This window comes from Triturus cristatus, chromosome 5_1 (assembly GCF_964204655.1).
Source record: "Triturus cristatus chromosome 5_1, aTriCri1.1, whole genome shotgun sequence".
NCBI classification, from domain to species: Eukaryota; Metazoa; Chordata; class Amphibia; order Caudata; family Salamandridae; genus Triturus; species Triturus cristatus.
In genome coordinates, this window is record NC_140587.1 from 572960989 (window position 1) to 572984135 (window position 23147).

Genomic DNA, 23147 nt, shown 5'->3' on the forward strand with positions numbered 1-23147 from the left:
CATCGTAAAGCATTGTATTTCACCGTACTGTCGACTCTCACCTGCATAGGACGTCGGTACTTCCTGCACGCCGTGACGTGGGCAATCACGCTTGCGTGGGTTTCTTTGCTGACATTTATTCCGTTCACTTTGATGATGCACTGACCAGGGTGAAGGCCCGCCATCGCCGCCACTGTTCCTGTGAGCATGAAGATGAAAGACACCCAACCATAATTAAAATGTAAATTCTCCTTCCTGATTTACAGTCGCCCGTATGATGCCTTGAAATGATTTTTTTTAACTGAAAAGCAATGGAGGAGGCTACGAGGAAAGGAATATCAATGCAATCACTTCTAAATTAGGAATACAGACTCTTTGAAGCTAATTTACCGGTAAAGATTGAGTGCTCCAGCAATAATTATGTATTCTGCATACATGCTAATTTACGTGGTAAGAAAGATGGCCATGTGTTATGTCATGAGATCATTCAGAATGTGCCTATTTAGCGTCATAGTCCAGGCTCAGGCTTCCAAAGAATATTCCGAATCAAAGAATCATCAAACTCTTGGATGACAAAGGTCCCACGAGCCACGAACCTTAAAGTCCCTTGCAGTGCGATTCATCAATAACTAGACAAACAGACTGACAGGCAGACAATGACTAAAATTGGGAGAGACAGAGATACATAAACAGATAATATTGGTGGCTGAGACAGACAGGTAAAAAGACAGAGAGAGAGAGAGAGAGTGACTAAAATAGGGAAAGATGAAGAAAGAGAGACAGAGATACATAAATAGATAATATGGGTAGCTAGTTTTAGGTAGATAGATAGATAGATAGATAGATAGATAGATAGATAGATAGATAGATAGATAGATAGATAGATAGATAGATAGATAGATAGATAGATAGATACTGACAGCTAGACAGTGACTAACATTGGGGGAGACAGAGAAAGAGACAAAATGGGTAGTTGAATGGAGACAGACAGACGGACAAACAGACAAATAGATAGATAGATAGATAGATAGATAGATAGATAGATAGATAGATAGATAGATAGATAGATAGATAGATAGATAGATAGACAGACAGACAGACATGGCATGGAGTATAATGGTATACAGCTGTGGTTAATTTGTAAAAAATCTTGCAGGGGCTCTCGTCAGGAGGCAGTTGGCACCAGCCCATTTCTCCTGTTAGCGTCGCCTAAAACAGAACCATGAAAGTGGGGACAGGATGTGGTGTAATAGGCAGAGCTGCCGACTTCGGAGCTGAGGAATCAGGTTCGAGTCTCGGCGTCGCTCAACATCCTGTGATTCTGGGCAAATCACTTAATCTCCCGGTGCCTACCATAAATTAATATGTCCTTAACAGGTGCTCATGAAAATCGCCACTGTTGATAATTAAGTGCTGGTGCTGAGCACCGGAAACCACCGGCTCAAAATAAGTACTGGTATAGAGGAAAGTGGCATAAGTTAAGTGGCATACAGTAAATTAGTATAAAAGTGAAGTGACGGAGGGTAGAATTGTATAGAGTAGGGGGGAGTGCAGTGGAGTGGTTTGGAGTAGAGTGACATTAAGTAGAGTGCAGTGCAGTAGAGTGGCATAGAGTAGAGGGCAGTGGCACGGAGTGCAATGATATAGAACAGAAAGGTATAGAGTAGACTGGAATGGAGTGGTGTAGAGTGGCATAGAGTAGAGTGTTGTAAAGTGGCATAGAATACAGTGGTGACAGTTAAGTGGTGTAGAGTGGCAATTTGTGGAGTGGAGTGGCGCAGAGAGGAGTGATGTAGAGTGGCGCAGAGTGGCGCAGAGTAGAGTGGCATGGAGTGGCATAGAGTTGAGCAGTGTAGAGTGGCATGGAGTGGCATAGTGCAGAGTGGTGTGGTGTAGAGTAGAGTGGCACAGAGTGGAGTTGTATAGAGCAGAGTGGCATAGAATAGAGTGGTGTGAAGTAGAGTGGCCTAGAGTTAAGTGGTGTAGAGTGCCAAAGAGTGGAATTGGCGAATGCAGAAGCAACATGATGTGTACCTTGTGATTGAGATGTGTGTGTGCTCTTTGATATAGTTACTGCTAATCCGATTACATTGTAAATGTTGATTTATGTCTTTTCTGGGAAGTGTTTTTTGTATGCTTTAACCTTAAGGCAAACAGACTGTCATAAAGACACAGTGCTGATCTCTAACCGTCCTTGCACATTCACACATTTTACTTTCCTGTCATGAGAAAATGTTTTTTGATTTATAACTTTTTTCAATTCAAGGACAGTACTGAATAAGTGTTTCAACTCTGATTGTCCCATTTGTGCTTTCTTCCTGACTAAATATGTATAATATGTTCACTGTAGAGTTTGGTAGACATATTTAGTCGACCATGTTGATGCTGCATGACACATTACTGAGATCCTCTAAGTAAAAGGTCCTATGTTTGCTCAATGAAGTAAAAAGAATCAATTCCTGTGGGTTTTTTAAGTGGGCTCTATTTTTATAGCTATAATTTCTAAGTGATCCTGTAGTTCCTTTGCCAGTATGAATTTTAGTTGGTGGTTGTAAGATTTTCTCTTTGGCATGCATACTGCTGGCGTTCCTTGTAGTTCTATAAAGTATCTGTATTTGACAATATTTAACAACCAATTTGTCTGTCGTGATGTCTGTTAATCTTAGAAGGAAACCTCTGAATTCTGCCTCCGACAGATGTTGACTTTGCTAGAAACCATAGAGAGGGTCACTCTGTGGACCTCCTCTGGAGGACTGGCCCCTTCGTCTAGATCTCTCTCAAAACGAGTGATACGCTGGTGAGCTCTGGTCACTTGTGATGTCATATGATATTGAGCTGACTGCGTTTGAGTAGCTGGGTATTACCATTTCCTCTCCTAGGGTTATGCACTGCCCTTCAGAGGGCTTCCTTTGTTTGTAATGCACTCTTGGCTTGATCTGGTCATGTTGCTTTTTTAAATCTTATAAAAGGATTCATTCACACTGTTGCCCAAAAAAATCATTCCATTAAAGGGATTGCTAAGTATATTGTTTGACCCTTCAGTGTAAACCTAGAGATTCGAAGCCAGGCATGCCTAATCACTATCATGCGTTTTTACTGGCTGTATCTGGTGAATTCAACAAGAACTTTAGGATGGTATTAGATATGGTCTTCCATTCTGCAACAGTATTTTGTGCTCTGTTTTGGAATGGTTCCGGAAGATGTTATTTATTAACTATCAACAAATGTTTGTACAATCTGTTTTTGTGATAAAAAATCCTAAAAGAAATCTTGACCTAACCTCTGGTAAGGCTAAGATGATATGATCCCGATTACATCCTCTTTTTCTTTCCATTGTTAATGGCCCCCTTTTGACAGGATAGTATTTCAGTTTGCAATATTCCATTGAGTTGCCACTATCCAGTCAATTTTCTCGCCCACCGCATGTAGTCTTTTGCTGTCCCTTTATGTTTGGAACCCTGTAGTGAGTGTATTACTGGCTCTGTTAGTGGCTGTACAAACTATGAGCGAATCAGAATCTGCATAGGGCTTAATTTGTGTTGGCTCTGTGGAGAGGTTCTGTATTTCTTCTCCACTCTGGATGTAGTCACGTTTCAAGAGACAGGTTCACTAGGAAGCTTTGGGAGGTAGTATTTTCTTCTGCAAAGGTTGCACAGTTTCCAGGAAGGAGCAAGATGCCTCCTCTTTTCCTCTCACTGTACCCCATGTGTGTTATCTGCGAATGGGGATGCTCTAGATGGGCTTGTCTCTTCTTCTTGTGGGGACTCTCTATCTAAATGATTCCATATGTGCTGTCCGGCTTGTTTTTATCTTTCTGGTCAGTTTAATCCTCATCTAGCTGTTCCTGAAGATCCTGTGTCTAAATTTCAGTTTCTAGAGTAGCAGGTCTATCTAAATCTCCCTCTTTCTCAATCTGTTCTCTTGGTCTTGTTAAACCAGTTGTGCTTCAGTTTTTGTAATGGTGTTGAGTTCCTTGATTTCCATTTCGGCTTTGAGCCTATGTTTTTATCTTTTGATGTCAAGCACACTTTCGTCCTTAAGTAGTCTTTGAGGCCCCTTTGAGAACTCGTTGACCTCAGTCTTTCTCTAGTCTGGATTCCGAGACATATAATATAGGTTTCTTCAGCATGTTGGTATCTTTTGGCTTTGATCTTGTGTTGCATCCCTATGCTTTTCGATTGTTGGTGTTTTCATTGTGAAGGTGCTACTTTTGATGTTGAGTCTGACACTTTTGGCTCCAAAGGATTTCACTGCGAAGGCAACCACTTTGGCTTTTTCAGCATTGAATTTTTTCCGTACTAATTCAGGTATGTCAGTGTCTTAATGTGTCATGTCTTTGCCTTACCAAGTCAGGATATTTCCTGATCTATTCACTAAACAGCAGAATAGTGCAAAACATGTGAATGTAGAAGAGATTGTGTTGCACAAAGGCAACATTTATTTGTAGGCCAGTGACTTGGGCTTAGATTTATCAAATTTTGACGCAGCACAACACATATGGACAACTTGCTGTGCTATGTCAAATGGTGAATACAGGAATTCACTATATCTATCAAGATATGGCACATTCCTGCTCCCTCCTTGTGCTGGCGTACTTATGGCTGCCAAGCACCAACTCAGGCACTCTTTCACCATGATGCAAGTGTGCCTGCATTGCAGGCAGAATTGCCTTTGTGCAGGAAGAAACACCTTCCTGCACAAAAACAATCCATTGAGGCATTCTCCTCTTTCTAAGTGTGCTACAGAATGTAATCCATTAATTGCTGAGACACTATTTACGAGTCAGTGTTGTTGCCAGATGGGGTTGATTCAAGGAGAATTTGTGGCTTGAGTTTAATGGAATATGGTGTCTAACAAGGAACATGGTGGTAACCAAGACTTCTAAACTCCCTACAAATCTGGTAACTGGAAATAAATGTCACTGTAAAACAAATTCAAGCAGCACTGTGTGTGAGCCTCATGGAATTCAAGAGCAACAATTTTTCTTTAATTGCCAAATAGGACCATTGAATTATGAACTAATCAACAAATATTTGTGCAATCTATTTTCATGGTTAAAGTAATGTGGATCTAAACTCTGGTAATGCTAAGACTAAATAATGGTGATTACATCCCATGTTCTGCCTGAGTGCTCACGCCACGTACACACTGTGGGTGATTACCTCTGGTACTCATGCAGGCAGTGGATAGCTCTGAACTGAGTCAACTCTTCGACCCAGACTATCTGCAGAAACTTGGCTATCTGTTGAAAGTAGACCAATCTCAATCCCCAGTGTCAGCAGTTTCAACAATGCGATTTCCACAGGATTGGAAAATCTGCCAGCTGGGAATCAGGTGTGAAAAGTGTCAATCGAAACCAGGAGCATACCACTTGCCTAATGGCCATCTCCCTCCTGAGGATTCTATCTGAGCGAGCACACGTGACTTTACTACTGTTGGTGAGGTCTCCAGAGGAGATTGGATAGCTCCCTCATGCTTGTGTTAGGTTGTGAAAAAGTGAGTAGCAAGCTGAAGAACAGTTGCAAAATACAGTGAACATGGCTGCTAGCTGGCAGTTTGCCATTATCTGGACAGTCTTCCTCTCAACCTTAGACAGAGCAAAGGTTCAAAACACTGTTGTATGGCTGCACATCCTTAGGCACCAGGTTAAAAAGGCTTGTGGACCAATAATGTATGATGATTGTCTCCTGGATGGGCTGGAACCTTCAGCATTGTTAACTTGTTAAACGTGCTCAGGGCTCATATATTGCCCGGCGCCTGCTTTCAGAAAGACAAGTGACAAAGTGAGAAAAAGCTATCAGCATTTCTAAAGGGGACTGGGGCATTCTCTCATTTCTCCTACCTTTAGTGCCCAGACATTATGACATTCAAGTGATAAGATCTACTTTACATGTTGGAAACCTGCCCGTTTTAAATTCACCAAGCAAGTGTTAAAATGTAATTTTACCTGATTCATAAGCGCGGCTCCCCAATGTGTGGAAATATGCATGCTAATTCCATTAGTGACATGTTAAATGTTATTTTCACATTTCCATTTTTGAAAACATCTAGTTTATTTTTTATAGTGTTCTGTCAGGAGGCCTCTTCAGGCAACATATACTCATAAACCTCTCAAAACCATGTATATAGTTTAACATGAACATATATATTATATATTGTGGATGGTGCTACAGAAAATGAATACATTAGTTGCTTATTTACCGTTCCAGGCTCAGAGTGAGTTCTTATAATCCAGGGTTTCATCCATGGACCATCATTTTTCCATGGGCCATCGTGCTAGTAAGGGCACCTTGTGGACCAAGATTGTCATCTCACCACCCAGTGGAACTGCTTATATAACCTGGGCCCTATGAATAATTAGGTGAACCTGCCTCCTATAGGACCTGCTGTCTCCGTAGTCACATGTCATTTATTAATCGCGTAGTTGTGCATGCTTAGACCTGTCATTTTCCTTTTCCTATTATTAGTATGGTTTTACATGTCCCGTCAGGCTTTTGATTGAAAAGCCAGAACCAGACATGCAACAGTTGATAGTTGTGGTTGGTTGAACCATTCAATACCCAATGGAATGGACTTGTATGACATCAGGTCTTCGGGCTTGCACATGTTCTCGAAACAGTGTTCTCCAGTGGATTATCCAAGTTTCAAAATCAGTTGGAAACAAAAAGGCCTTTTTTATCATACTTTTTTCGTGACTAGCTTAAATTGATCTCAGCAAAGGGTCCTTGAACTGTAAACAAGCATTAGGTATGTTCCAAAGAAACTGAAACATCAAATGTAGTGATCAGCCACTAAAAACTATTTTGACTTATGGTGAGATTCATATTAAAGGTCCTTTCAGTTTAAAAACTGGATAAAAATTCAAAATAAAATTTGGCAAGTTTCAAAGAAGAAAGATGAGTTTTGTCTGGAAATGACCACACTCAAGAGTATCAGTGTTCCAGCTTCAGATATTCTGCTTTAGGAAGACCAATAATGTGTCACATGTTTAAGAAAGTGCTTAACCATCATGAAAGGCAAAGGGGAATAATGGCTTCCAGCGGCAGGCAGTATTTTTGATGGCATCAGATAGTCTTTGAAGTCAGTTAGAGACAGTCTTCGTGGCTTATGTTTCGATTTAGAAACAGGCACGCTTAAAGAATAGCAAATGTCCCTTAGACATAGAGCACAGTTAAAATCCTTGGCGCACGAAATACTGGCAAACATCAATGTTTTTTCATGTGCAAATGCTCTGTTGTCTCCTCCAACAAATTCATGACTGATATACTTATTATATAAGACATCTCAGTGGGTTAATGTGCATGCTGAAGAGATTTTGTGCAATCTGTCGGCCAGCACTTAAATCTTAAATATTCAGGTGCGTAGCAATGTCACCAAACCAAGTGCTACGAAACATTTTATTTTACGGTGCAAGTGGTCAATATTCTTTTCAACATTTATTAAGGAGCTGCTCATGGAGGATTCCAAAGTTTAATTATGTGCGCTCTTCCACTAAAACCCAATTTCTAAAATACCAATAAATGTATAAATTGTGCAGTGGTCTTTATAAAACCTCTTTGCCTAATTTTGTTACGGTAAGTAGTGAGTGGGATAGCCAACAAGCCTGAGAAACTAGCTAAAATAACATTCATACATTATTAAAGAGTGACTTTTATTGAAACAATGAAAGTTTATTTTAGTAATGGCAAACGACAAAGGCACTTCTAAAACTGGCGTTCAATGTATTAAGTTTCATTTCTTGAAGAAAATTCAAAAAGAGGAAAATCTCTCTGTCAACACGTATTTCGTGACACAGTCACTTTTTCAAGGCAAGAAGAAAAATAAAATCCCATAAATAATGTAACTAATGCATTTGGCAAATTTCAAAGACCCACATACAACAATTATTTAAAGGTCACGCTTTGTAGACTGTTTACTTTGAATGTGCAATGTTTTGAAAAAGGTGTGCTAATCTAAGTATGTGCAATAGACCGCTGTATTATTCTCCTAGACACTAGAATGGAACAGTGTCCCTGCGTGAGAAAGTTCAAGGTTGTGGCTGGTGCAGCAACAATAAGCACTGTGCGAGCAGTTCATGGGGTTCAGTGTACATAGGCTTTAGGCTCGTAGTTTACAAACACTCATATCTTACACACACTCATTCTAGAATTATGGCATTGGGCTCTTTAATCCTATGGAGCTACAGAGCAAGGCAGCACTAAAGCACTGATTCTTAACCTGTGGTGTGGGGGCCCCTGGGGGTATGCAAAGCCTACTCAGGAGGTCCGCAAATGCTTAGAAAATTAAATACTATTAACAGATTAATAAAGTGTATATAAATAAAGAAGATAAATTGAAAATTGAAGTTAATATCCTCAGATTGATTTGTGGGAGCACTGTAAGTGCATCAAGCAATATCCTATGGGCAATGAGTGGCATCAACTGTATTTAGGAAAGCTTCACCTTCCTATTAATATTAAAATGCAGGTTTTTAATATTTGAGAATTACATTTGTGTATTTGTTTGTTGAATGTTTGTTCCTGTAATTTTTGTGCATTGTCTTGCGGTTCAAATCATAGTAAATTGTTACGCCAGGGTCCCAGGCTTGCAGAAATGACTCTGTGAGGGTCCCTGAGTTCCAGTAATGATTCATTGGGTGTCCCTGGTTTCCAGTCATTATTAAGTTGGGACCAAGTCCTGTGCACAGGTATTGGGATAATGGTTTAAGTGTACCAAGTAAATTCTAAATAAATGTCAAGCATTTTTTTGTCTTCGAAATTATGGAGGTCGACATCAAGTGTATCATAAACAAGGATTTTTTATGCCAATCCAGATCAATACAGAAAGAAAACAAACCAGCTGACACGTGTTTCGTCACAACGTGGTACAATTGTGATTCTTCAGGGCTGTATGTTTGTCACAAAGGTCCTATAATCGCAATGCCGGTAATAATTCCGACCCGGTAGCGACACGGGTTCTGTATTGATCTGGTTTGACATAAAAAATCCTTGTTTATGATACACTTGATGTCGACCTCCATAATTTCGAAGACAAAAAATGCTTGACATTTATTTAGAATTTACATGGTACACTTAAACCATTATCCTGATACGTGTGCACAGGACTTGGTTTCAAATTGATTGTGCGGGTCTTGACCCACACACTTGCAGGGGTTGTTTCACTTGGGTTTGTTCCCCCCGACCTGTCAGCACCGTACATACTCAGTCTCAACTTATCATTTTAGCGTACATGCCAGAGCGCCATTTCTTCCTGAACTTAAGCTAAACCCTTCACCGATACAAATAATTATTAAGTTGGGGACCACAGAAGTCAACCTGCTCTGTTTCACAGCAATGGAAGCACAACTGTCGCAAATCAAACTAGAATGTGCAAAGAGGCAAAAAAAAGATTACCCACGCAGTTGGCACAACCAGTGCTACTGCCCAACAGTGAAAATACGGAACACTAAAAACTAAAAACAAAACAAAAGTGGAGAGAGGAGGACAAGGGAGCTGAAGGCTACCAGTGTGGAGCACTGACACTCTAGTATGGGAGGAGGCAGGCCCAGAGCAGGTACTATCACTTACTCAGTGTAAATACTACCATTTTGAAGTGAAACTAGCATAGTGCCACACAGCTTCGTACAGCTGCGTTGGCTGGTCTGTTCTTCCTAACCTAGGGATAGTGATGTTAATGTCAATGTTAATGTTACTGAGACTTCTAAAGCGCTCTGTTACCCTAGGGTGTCCTTGCGCTGGGCACTGCCTACCTGGATATAGATAGATGGAACTGTTCATGTAAAAAGCCATGTCTTCAATCCCTTCCTGAAAGGGAGGAGCTCAGTTGAGTTTCTAAGGTGAAAAGGCAAGCTGTTCCAGGCCTTTGTAGCACAATGATGAAAGCTCCTGCCTCCCCAACTGGCTTTTTTAAAGCGAGGAATGATCACTTGTTTTGCTTCCGAGGAGCACAGCGCTCTTCCAGGAACATACCATTGTATCCCATGTTTCAGAAAAGCAGGACCGATGCCCATGAGGGCCTTAAAAACCGTGCAAAGAGCCTTAAATTGTGCGCGTTGTTTGACAAGAAGCAAGTGAAGATCTCTGAGTCCCATCCTTACAGAGACAAACCTGGGTGTACCTGTTAGCAGCCTGGCTTCCGCATTCTGTATGATCTGGAGTCTGTTCAGATGCCTCTTTTGGAAGTTCAAGTAGAGACTGTTACAGTAATCCAGTCGTGACAGAATGAGCACTGTGACTGCTATCTTCAGGCTGTCTTTGGGAAGGAGGAATTTAATTTTCCTCAGAATTCTGAGAATGTAGAAACTGGATGAGATGACCCTGCTAATTTGGTCACCAAAGGAGGCTTTCGAATCAAAGATCAACCCCAAGTTCTTAGCCTTCTCTGCAGGGACCGGACGCATGCCCATTGCAGTTGGCCACCAGTCTGGCGTCCAGAGGTTAGAGATGTTCCCAAATATGATCACCTCTGTTTTACCTGCGTTGAGTTTCAGGCAATTTAATGCCATCCAAACCGCGATTGCCTGCATACAGTAGTGGCATCTAGATCCCGTCTCCACTTCTGTACCATTCTGAAGAGATAACACAATTTGCGTGTCGTCCACATACGAGGTCAACTGGAACCCAAAGGATCTAATCAGGGCTGCCAGTGGTGACACATACACATTAAATAATGTGGGACTGAGAGAGGACCCCTGCGGCACTCCACAGGGGAGAGAGAAAGGCCTAGATCTATCCCTACCCAGGTCCACAGTTTGTGTCCTATCGGTAAGAAAAGATCTAAGGAGATCCCAGGCCTTACCTTGGACCCCACTTTCAGATAGACGGTCCATCAAAACTTCATGATGGACCGTATCGAAGGCGGCCGAGAGATCCAGCATGATAAGTATCGCGGCGCCTCCCTGGTCCAAGGCCTCTCTGATCTCCTCCATGGATTTAATCAGAGCCAGCTCGGTGCTAAGTTCCGCACGGAAACCAAACTGTGTAGAGTCCAACAGAGAGTTAGTTTGAAGAAACGTACTGAGCTGGCCATTCATGGCCTTCTCAATCATTTTTCCTGGAAAAGGAAGACGCGAGATGGGTCTATAATAGTTCGGGTCTTTTGGATCCAAGTTTGATTTTTTTAATAAAGGAAGGATCAATGCTGTTTTCCAGGGTCCAGGCAAGTGGCACGAGTTAAAAATTGAGTTAAACAGTGGGGTAAGGGCTGCCCCTATAATGTCTGGAACCTGTTTAAGTACAGAAGCTGGACATGGGTCCAGAGGGGAACCAGATCGAATTTCTGACAGTAATTTGGTGACCCCTTGTGAGTCCAGCGACGTAAAACAATCTAATGTGGGGATAGGCCCGTTGTCCTTAAACGACCCTGTCGCTGAGGCCTTATTGGCGTCAGTTGGCTTGAGAGTAAAGGAGGAAAAGATGATTTCCACCTTTTGCAAAAAATAAAGGCGGCCAGAGTATCACAGAGTTCCGGGCTACTGTCTATCTTGGGGCTAGAAGAGGTCGTAAGTGTAATAATAGTTTTGAAAAGTTCTTTAAATGAGGATTTGGCTTTCCTAATTTGTTCCCCAAAGTATGTTTCTTTTGGTTTCGAAAAGAAGTTTTTTATAGCGTGGAAGACTTAATTTATAGGCCTCTTTATTGGTGTTATTGTACCCTCTCCTCCAGGCTCACTCTAGCCGCTTACAGTCAAGTTTGTGTGCTTTTAGGTTTTCTAAATACCAAGGGGCAGATGGAAATGCCTGCTTGGGAATGCACTGTTTGCCGGGCACTAATTTCCTGCAAGCGGAATCTACACATTCCATGTAGGTGGCCGTGGCGTCCTCTACATTGGATGGCGGTGGGTAAGCTGTAGCTTTCAAGAGACTTCCTAGCTCTAGGCTATTAATATTTTTCCAGGCCCTTGTAGTTGTCAAGGCCTTAGAAAAAGGTTTATACTGATGACACATAGCCTGTTTAAATTCAAATAAAATCGCAGCATGATCAGTCCAGGAGAGTGGCAGTGCTTCCGTGTATGCCCTGCGGAATGAGTGATGCCAACATAGGCCCATGCACTAACGTTCTTCTTTGAACACACGACCTAGGATGTAGATGGGAGCCAAGATCAGTGAGAGGTGGTGCTTCACCTTCAGTTGCAAATTATGGTAGGCGATGATAGGTCATCCATCATTCTGCGAGATTTCCAAGATGCACTGGCTGGTGCAGCTACTGGAGCATGCTGGATTCAGCAGCATGCTAATCCTTTCACATACACTATCCAACTCACCACATGCTCTTCTTAGTGGCCACAAACCAGCCATGTTTACACACTATTCTCCATGTGCACAAACTGTATCATGCAGTCATTGGTCACTAAATACCACGTATGCATACACACACACACACACACACATACGCACACACACATGCACACACACACCCTCATGCACTTACACACAGTCACACACACATACACACACAGTCACACTCCCACTGCTTCTAGGCCCTTGTTTCAATATGATATCTTAAAGCTGTGGCCTCTACATGTCCACCGATGTAACAAACATTAAGGTGTGGTAAGTGGCAACATGATCTTTCAGTGACTGGGCAAAGTACCACAGATCCATTGAATGATGTGATGAAAGATGCTGTTGAGAATGTTAGCATAGTAAAATGGCCTGCTAGTGGGACATGGTTCTACATAAAACACCAATGAATAAACAATGTCATGCATTATTTCATCAATAATTTCATTGATATCACAAAGCGAGGTAATTTAGGAGGTCATCAATGATGTTATTTGATTTGTCATTTACAATGTACTGAGATATGTCAATGGAAATGCCTTTTTTAGTGGGATAGTATAGTTATAAAGTATCTTGCTTATTATTTTCTGGCACTTTAGAAGTTTTGCACTGTAACCTTAATGCTAATTTAATTGTAGTATCTGTTTAACTGATTGTCTGTGTCGGTTTGTGAGGGTCTGTTATTGTCTAGATATGGACACGCACTGATCAGTGATGATCAGTGCGTGTCAATAAATGTCCGTTATCGCTAGTGTTTGCTAGTATGTCATTCTCTGTCCTAAGTAAAATCTACAGTCTTCCCTGTCTTGGTTTCAATGGCCTACCTCTCCCCACAGCATGGACCACGGAAGGACCAAAGCCCCGGATTTGGAATCCAAGCCCATCAATGGAGTCAGGGATCTTCACTGTCCTAGAGGAGAAAAGCAAGTTCATGATGTCAGATCAAGAGGTGTCTGTGTTTCATTTCTCTTTCTTGCAAAAGGGGTGAATATACGCAGAGAGATCTACACAAAAGCCCTAAGTAACATTCTATAAGATAGAAAAGTACAATAAATATTGCAAGATATTAATGTATAAAGAAACTGAATATTCGAAATTTGTGACAAAGAAAGGACAGACTGAGAAAAAGAATCATAAGGCTAAGATTGTAATTTGGGGTATCCATCAAAATTAAAGGACAGAGCTAAAAAATGGGCAACAGCTGACAAAGCATGGTGAGAAATGAGACGATGAACTTTGACAAATGACAACAACAACAGGACCGGTTTTACAAAATATACAGTCAGCAGTACCGAAACAGAGAGCAAACAAGAGGAAAAGGTAAAATTAGAGTAGTGAGGTATACGTAAGAGGCAATCCCTGCACACACAAAAAGACACAAAAAGTAGTACTTTATATACATATACAAGACTACATGATCGCTGACAGTTTAAGAGTTAAAGTGTGACTGTTCCCTAATGCTGTTGGTATAAGCCATCGCTTGTGAATTGTCTACATAAAATGATATACACTAAGTTGTGTACTGTGTCCTAATCGATGTAGCAGATACAACATTTAGGGCATGTTACATACATATGCACCACAGTAGGGAAATTTTGCAATCAATGTTATCACCTGCCCAAAAATCAGTGCTAAACTGCATATGTACAGCTGAACAGGGTCAAAAACGCACATGCTGTAGGTGCAACTGTTATGTGATTTTGTCAGTCGATGCAAATATTCTGTACCCATTGGTCATTGGCTAATGTCAGGGCCAACGTTTCCTACACTGATGGAAATTTCTGTAACCTGGCCTCATACAGGGACGTAACACAGGCCCCTGCAGCCCATGTGGGGCAGAGGAGCCCTGACCCTGGGGGGGCCCCTTTAAGGCAAAGACCTAAGAATATTAATGAAATTTGGGAGACCTAAGGAGTCCTCATCACATTCTGTTGGGGGCCCCATCACTAGCCTCAACTACTGACAGTCAGGGATAGAGTGAACTATCAAATAATAAATGAAAACCTCTGTAGCTGCTGTGTCACCTAACAAAGCCACTACAATCATATGCGCCTTCAAAATGCTTAGCATTGTTGCCCAAAATATTTGGAAAACATGTTGAGTTTCTGCAGGCCATAATGAAGTTGTAGCTACCTTAACATGATTTAGTGGATTGGGACTGGTGGACTATCAATTAAATATTTGTTTTTTGTGAAGGCACTTTTTGTAAAAGGAGGTTCATAGACATACAATAACTTCAGTCATGCTTTGGGTTTTATATACATTTAATTTCCATTTAGGCATTTGCAGGCTAACATGAAAGCTCGTCAGCAGAAAGTCATGTGTGAAGAGGAGGTGTTTACAGAGGGCACAGGAGTTAAGCTACGACATGGCCACAGTCTTCTATTGTGTACATGATGCTTGCTATAAATATTACAGAAGTGCATTAAAATAGGATTTGAGCACCCAACACATCCAATAAAATCTTGTTGGTTCTGTTTTGCAGAGGAAATCCTCATTTGCCTAGACACACCTCTGGGGTGTGTCCTGAGCTCTGACTACGGGAAGGAAGATTCTGCCATGCTGGGCTTTGACAGAGCAGGGCACTGTGAGGTTGTTTGGGCCAGACCCGCAGGACATGATGTCAAAGTTGGTAGGTTCACCCCTGGGAACCTTTTACCAACTGGTTAGCGAGTCACCCCCACCCACCAGCTACTGCCAGGCATAAAAGTGGCTCCCCGAGCTACCTTCATCAGAACACTGCAGCACCTGTGGAAAACAGAAGAAGGGCTTCAACTGCTGAACTATAGGACGGGTACTCAGAAGAAAGACTGAGCCTACTGTTTTATCCGTGAAGAAAGACCCCAAGAACTGAAACTGCTCCCTCTTAAACCCAGGACAGAACAGTGGACGACAAAGGCTAGTTGGATAGCCTCCTGTTTAGCTACAAGGTCACAGCTGCAAGACCCTAGCTAACCAGTTCCAACTGGAATTGTCCTGGTTGAGCCCCTAGTGGTGTTCCCTAGGTCCTGGGGCCTTGGATAAGTTTCACATTGTACTCCTCCTGCCTAGCCCTAAATGCTGGGACTTAGAATCTTTTCCAAGGATTTTTGTCAAAAGAACCACAGGCTACCATTGACTGCTGCCAAGCTGCAGCTGCGTCCTCACATCACTAGTCAGATTCAACTTGGTGGTTTACCTCGCTGAAAGAATTTATACTTCCAAAAAACGTTCAAAGTCCAAAGCTTGAGATCTTCACAAGAAGAAGACACTGAAAGTATCAGGCAGATGAGGAACCTTCCCTTGGTGCTAAATTTGAATTTCTGCCACTCTGAGCTTTCCCGGCAAAAGTGAATGGCTTCACCAATACTTTGCCTGGTGGCTATCTGATCTCGTGAAGCCCAGACAGCTGCCTGGCCCTACTGAAGATATTCGACTTCCAGAAACGTTTCTGTGTCAAAAGGTAAAACTTTCCACCAGACAGAACTTGGTCTATGTATCCGACCCACGCTTTATTGTGGTCAGCCTTAGCTTTTGACTTTGACCCAGTCTAGACCGAACAGAAACTCAAGGTTGGCACTTTACGCTTTTTGGCACTAGAAAACTTTAAAACGTCAAAAAATTATATCTCCATTTTCCATGGTCCGATTTTTGTCTGTTTAGTGTATATTGTCCATTAAAATGCATTCTATTTTTTACAAATTAGAGTGGGATTTTTAATGTGTTGTGTTTTTGGCTTATTGACTGTTTTGGTACTGACTAATACTTTGCACTTGTTCGTTGAGTTAAGCCTGACTGCTCTGTGCCACAGCTACCCAGGACTGAGCTAAGGTTTAAATTAAAGTAACATAACTGAACGTTTTAGGAACCTGGCTATATCTGTATATACTATACCAAAATGAGGTATAGTGTGCACAGAGTTGAGTGGAACCCCAGAAGTAGGCAGAGGTAAAAATAGATAGCACCTTACTCTCTATTTGTGGTAGTGTGGGCGAGCAGTAAGGCTTTATCAGAGGGAAGTGTTAAGCATTTGTTGTACACACTCACACAGCAAATGATGTCACAAACTCAAAGACTGAACTCAGACCAATTTGTTTGTATCAAAAATATTGTTATATTATTTTATTTCTTTGAACTAAGCCAAGCCTGGTGCAGGTAAGAGAAATAAATGCTTTGCAAAATCTTATGCAATGTTTTACAATTGAAAACAGGTTCAAATGCAGTTGAATTACAGGTAAGTCAAGGATTCAAAACAATTTTTCAGTTACTTTGCTAATTGGTGTGATATGCCTAGATATCACACTGATACATTTCCTAGACAAAAGGTATGTAATACACTTTTAGCACATAGGCAGTGTTCCATACAAACCAACTCCACACAACAATTTTCAAGGGAAAACAGTCATTGTATTCCTATGGAGAAAAATTAAGTTAAGGGTTTTCAGCTAAGTACTGGTTTGTGGGAGTTGGTATTCTGGGGTAAGAACCAGGGTTCCCCCAGGGTCAAGGATGCACTCTTGAAACTCCCTCAGCAGCACTAGGGTGGCCGGGTTCAGAGTGCTGAGGCCCGATGTTATCCAAGGGGGGATAGGGGGCCTCCATTTGGTGGCTGCTCCGGAGCAGGCCACAGGGTTGTGGGAGCAAAGCTCCTGGTGTTAGGCTCAGGGCAAAGGGGGATCTGAGTTGGCACCCAAAGTAACCTGCAGCGGCGCAGGATCGGCTGGGTGCAGGGTGCTGTTTTGGCGTAGGGTGCACTGTTGATTTCAATGGGGGTTCTCCGGTTGCAACAAAGACTGCAGGCTTGGGGACGAAGATCTTCTGGAGGTGACAACCGGTTGGAGAGGTAAGTTGGGATGCCTGGGGATGCTGGGACACCGTTGGTTGGGCCATTCAAGGCCGTGGGGCGTCGGGTGCAGGGGTGTCTTTAGGCATCTGGTTTTCTTACCAGCTCCGGTCATGGTCGGGGGGATCCTCCAGAAAGAGGATGCAGGCTTCGCTTGGAGTTTCGAGTCAGGTCAGAGATAACCAGATCTCAGGTCAGGATCACCGGGGAGTCCTACATGTGGTGTTGGGTGCAGAGTGGTGCAGACTCACAGTTTTGGCTGGAGTCTGAGTCTGTTGGTGAGCAAATCCAGGCAGAACAGGTCCTTCGGGTTCTAGTGGCTGCTGGCTGCAGAACACACTGGGATTTCGCTGGAGCAGGTTCGAGTTGCGGACAGGCCGGTAGGGCTGGGGAAAAGTCAGTGGGTGTCCTCCTCTTCTTAGTTCTAGCACGGCTTCTTTGATCCTTCTTCTTCTTTTCTTCTTGTCAATTCTTGTCTGAGGAGGCAAGGTTCAGGCTTGCCCCTAAATAGTAAATTTCATGGCGTTACAGGAAAGTAAAGGTTGGGACCAATGGGTCCCTTCCTTGGGGTGGATACACACCCTTTTATGCCACCCTCCAGTGGAAGGGGGGCATATGCCTCACTCTGGTTGGCTGGGTCCCCCCATCTGCAAGATGGCAGAGACTGAGAGTTGTGCTTCACCTTGCCTCCCCCACCGGTGGGGTGAGGTTGGCGAAGGTTGGCACACCTCCCTTCCTCACTTGGTTTCACGTGGATTATCCCGCCCAAAGTGGGGGTCAGAACCGGTGAGAGCCAGTTGCTGGAAGTAGCAAAGGGCTGGGGTAGCTCCCAAAGGCAGCAAGCCTTTGAAACTTCCCCTTCGTGGACCCTGCCCATCCTGGGGGAGGAGGCTTGGCACCTCGTCCCAGGATGTGCATTGTTTCAGTCCCCCGAGAGCAGCAGTCTCTCGACCCAGGGGTCCAGAAACATTCCTGGTGGTGGCAGCTGGTGAGCAGCCCCTTAGCCTGTACACTAGTGTTAGGTCATTTTTCAGGGGGCATCTCATCTCTAAGATGCACTCTGTGTGCATTTTTCATTAAATCCCATCTAATGTGCTGAGAAGTTTGATACCAAACTTCTCAGTTATCAGTAAAGCCATTATAGTACTGTGGAGTTCGTAATGACAAACTCCCAGCACCATATATTCTTAATGGCATTACTGCACTTACAATGTCTAAGAATTGACTTAGACACTGTAGGGGTACAGGGCTCATGCACCTGTACCCTCACCACTGGTATAGTGCACCCAGCTAGAGGGGTGGCTGACCTATGCCAGGGCAGTGGGTTGTAGGCATGACATACAGGGATGTGTGCCATGTCGACTCTTCACTTTGTTCTGCACCAAAACAATCAGCCTGCAAAGGCAGTGTGCGTGTGTATAAAGGTACAGGGCCTCTAAGGGTGGCACAATAAGTGGTGAAGCCCTTAGAGGCCTTTCCTGACCACAGTGCCCTTGGTACAAGTGGTACCATTTACAAGGGACTGACCTATGACCAACGAGTGCCAGTTGGGTTTTGTTTTAATGCAGTTTTAGGGAAAGAACACAGGCCCTGGGTACCTGTTTGGCAGGAATCCAGGGCACACTCAGTCAAAGTACATCAGCAGTTTAGAAAAAAGTGGGGTCAACCATGTAAAAAAGAGGGCACTTTCTTAAACACCTGATATGAAATAGTGATATTGTTACTTTGTGAGGATTCAATAACCACAATAACGAACAATAACCACCTCAAAATCTCCCTCCGTTTCTGTCTCTTTCTAGCTGTGTCTAGGCGCCGGGAAACCCTTCTTGGGTAGCTGTTGCGCCCTATAAATTGACAAAATAAATAAATAAATTCAGACACCACAACCAATAATCCACATCCTCACAAATAGTTAAACTACTTGAGTAAAACTTATACTAACAGATGTCATTGCTGTATTTTTCTCTGTGCTATAATCCTCACTTTGTTTACTTGTAAACACACACTGATGCCTTTTGATGTCAATTTTGAGTAACAGAAAACATAATTAATTAAATTAACAAACAAAATAAATACACATTTATAAACCTCTAGCAAATATGGCCTTAGGTTCCCTAAAGGAACCCATTTTACAACAAAGGTGGAGTGGATTTCGCAGAACATCCTTTAAAGCAAATGGGAGTTGAGAAAATATTGTGCTCTAAAGTAAAGAACTTGATAGACATCTCATGCATAGCAAAGCAATATGGGAAAGGCCTAACCAAGAAGACCCGCCTGCAGAGTAAAACAAATATCCTATTTATATACTATCAAGTAATTTTTATACCTCACATTATTGAAGTTACTATAAAATAGGTTTCACTGTCATCGAACAAAAAAAATATATGCAGCTATTTGTTTTTAAATCATTAGGCTTCGTGTGATGGGCTTTCAATGTTTATATTAGAAACATAGCTGTTCACTCTTTGTGTCGGTAACTCCTGTAAGTGAGCGCTGTGAGGTGGGATATTTCCGTATGCTTAGAAACTTTTGTTTTATGCTCGATCATCGATATGCTGTAGCTAACAAAGAAACTGCAGGATAAGCTTAGCTTCGTGCCTGCAGAAACAGCATGCATGGAAATATTAGAACCAAAAACAATGGGGGGGGGGGGCAAATTTAGCAATGGCTTTCACCATTTTATATTCAGAAAGAAAACTGCTACAGCCGGTCCACTTCATGTAGAAGATTTCAGTGTCCTGTCGTAACATTCCTAGCCCATATAGTCAAAGATTGATGTCAGTATACACAATTCAAGACGTTACACGTAACCTATGCAAACAAAGTGTACACAGCTACATACTGTAATTTAATCCCGTCATGGGTAACTTTCCATCTGATAATTGCATTAATTAAAAAATAAAAGGTAAACTCTCGCCTTCCTGCAAAGGTGTCTTTAAAATATGTAACTTGGAACTTATTGACTGTCAATAAGTATGATCCATTCGTCTCCTTTGTGTAAGAGTGCGAAGTCTCTAGGAAAAGCAAAACAGCACTCCTGGAAGCAGCCTGGGGACTACTTCGGAAAAGGACTCTTGACAGTGAGAATACAGTTTTATATAGAATTAGCACTTCCTTTATCAAGGTAAAACTCCAAGGAATGACAGGATGCGAAGGTCAAATAGAGTGCCTGATAGAGAATATTACATGGATCACTAGACTTACTACTAGCAGCAAATGCTTTTATAATGACAATTACTTCATTTTCAGAACTTATCCTGGTGGTGCTAGGTTACCTTTGGTTTGTTCAATACTTTAGCAGATTGCAAAAGTCTACAGTTAAAGTCAAACATAGTCTGCAAGCCATCTCTACCTAATCAGACTCACATCCATACATGACATACACGCATGATGGCTAAATAAAGACCACAATCCATCAACCATACAAGGTCATAATTGAGACCGGGGGACATTATTCAATTAGTTAATGACATCAATTCATGCATAATGCCATAATATTTCTTGTAGTGTTATGACTAATAAGATAGTGGCACCTAACCAAATAATTACAAATTCAACTTGCCATAGATAAACATGAGTTAGGCACAACAATGGCCATGCCAAGAGAGTGCCATCTCGTGGACCAAAACCTGGTGCCCAATTGCATAAGATACTTTCAAACGTTATGAACTATGGAATAAAGGAAAAGGTCATGGCTAAAGCCAGAGAAATAGTAATGACTGAAACTTGAGACAATTTAGATGTAATGTGTTTTCAAACATGGGATATGTTACCTCACAATGAATAGCTGAAGTAACTTGATGTGCAGGTATAATGAGACTATAGGATACAGCTGAAGCCAGGGCACATTTCTAGATGAAAACAAAGGTTTAAACTGTGGCCACCTTTTGCTGAGACAAGCAGGAAAGAGGTAAGGGATGACGAGGAGACGAGAAGAGTAATAAATCACTTTGAAAATACATCAATAGATGTAGGTAGGGTGAAGAGGTTTGACAAACCTATGCTATGCTAGCCTGGCACAGAAAACATGTACAGTCCCAGTTAAATTGTATGCCAGCCAGTCCTCTTCATAATAAAGTCCATTCCATCCTGTGGTTTAAGGAATTGTTTTGACTTCTAATGCCCAGTTCTCCTAGACATTATTTTGAAAGCATCTCAAGCGCTCTTATTCCAATGTAAATATTTTGAATGCCATCCTTTACTATACCCAATAGCCTTTATTAGTTCCTATTTATGAGAAACACAGATGCCTAGTATTAAAAAACATCAACTTGTTGATTTTGAGGAGAAATCTGCAAAATTAGTGTAGATTCTTGACACCTGTTGCCAAAGTAACAATTCTGTTTTTTTGTTTTTAGAATCAAGATGCGGTGATAATGATCTGCTAGCCTTTGCGGCATATGGCATTAAATTAGCAGTTGCAACCTGAGGATATGAAAGCTTAATCATTATATATAGATTATAAATGAGTAACAGTGAATTACAGAAATGTTTTTCACCATGGTTTTGTGAGTGACATCAAATAGACAACGAAAGTGAAGCTCGAGTTGGCTATGATGTCGTTCAGAACCCCGAGATGTAAAACATCCCCATAATTCACTATTTTCCCCATCTATAATTTAATGTCAGGTATAGCCCATAAACGCATATGCCTTTGCTTTCAACTGCTATGCAGGGACAGAGAAGTAATGGGGGAGCCATGCAGAACATGGCCTCTCATCTCTGACCTAAAGGTGAAAACAATATGTTACCTGCCATCCTTATACACCCCCTACAACCTTCCCTGCCTTCTTTCCTCGTCCTGCAGATGTGCTTTCTGTTTTCAGTCAAAGCAGACAAGCAGTGCTGCACTGACAGGTTCTCAGAGAACCCTGTCAGCCATGCCTGGAAGGCTTTTATGAGGTAGCAACAGTGGGTAATGAGTTTTGTTATGAAGTGTTGCTCTGTCATCGAAGTGAATTAGCAGATTTAGAATCTGGTGCAAATGATAGAGGCTTCCTGTGGAAGCCATGCATAATGTATAGAATTGTAGATGAGTAACATTGAATTACAGAGACGCTTTTCATCGAGACTTTTTGAGTGGTGTCAGATTCAGAATCAGAACAAAGCTTTATTTCGATTGTGATATAACAATCATAAAAAGCACACATAAAATACAAGACATTTTCATCAAAGAATTTAAATACAATATCCAGATAAAAACATGTTTCTCTAAAATATATCTCATATTTAAAATCTGAAAAGAGTTAATGAAAAATACATGTAAAAAGAGCCACCTCCTCAGTCCTGAAAAACAATACTCTTTCTCTGGTGGAGAGTTTTTTTAAGAAACATAGATATCCTCCAAGCAACATGTTCATTTTCTGAAAACTGGAGTTTAAAAAAAGCAGGGCGGCATTGTCTCAGTCCCCATTTCTGTAAAATTGGGAGTATCCAGGTCTTTCTTATCTCGATATAGAATTTACAAAATAAAACAGTGTGTAAAGATGATTGAGGCGACAAGTTATGACATGGACATGGTTGTAGCTCGCTTGCCCAATCATTCAAGTTGGGGAAAGAGACAAGTCTATGTATTGTCCCCCAATCTAAATCTTAATAGTAAAAACCTATCAAAGCCACCCGGTACAAATACTAAATATGACTGCAAGCTAAAAGTTGTAAGAACCATCTGGTGGTGCAAAACGCTAGGCTTGATGATTTTGCCCGGTAGTCTTAGGCTCTCCAGGAAAGAAAGGGACTATTTTCTAAGATTTTTCCTGGAGACCAGGGTGATAGTGCTAGGGTTAGTAAAATATCCCAGATTGCCCATATCGTTTGTAAAGTCTTTTTTTAAATTTTTTTATTTTATTTTTTCCAAAAAGCAAACAAATGACATTACAAAACATCCCCCACAACATATATCACATTCCACATATGACAAAACTATAAGAAAAACAAAAATAACTCAAATACATCAATGTCCCTATGTATCCTACAAACAGACACATAATGCCAAAATGAGAATTAAAACAATAAAAAAGGAAAAACACCTCCTCATGTACATCCTAATCATAAGTTACCCAGTTG

The 23147-nt window shown here is 41.7% G+C and overlaps 1 protein-coding gene across 1 annotated transcript in view; it reads right to left on the minus strand.

Annotated features, from left to right (window-relative positions):
* PREX2 (phosphatidylinositol-3,4,5-trisphosphate dependent Rac exchange factor 2) overlaps positions 1–23147 on the minus strand; it is a 1250200-nt gene that overhangs the window by 605252 nt on the left and 621801 nt on the right. The window contains exons 20-21 of the mRNA XM_085605489.1: positions 13084–13169; positions 42–178 (exon numbers count right to left, since the gene is read on the minus strand). Of these exons, the coding sequence (XP_085461615.1) occupies positions 42–178; positions 13084–13169 (223 nt within the window). The remainder of the gene's footprint in view (positions 1–41; positions 179–13083; positions 13170–23147) is intronic.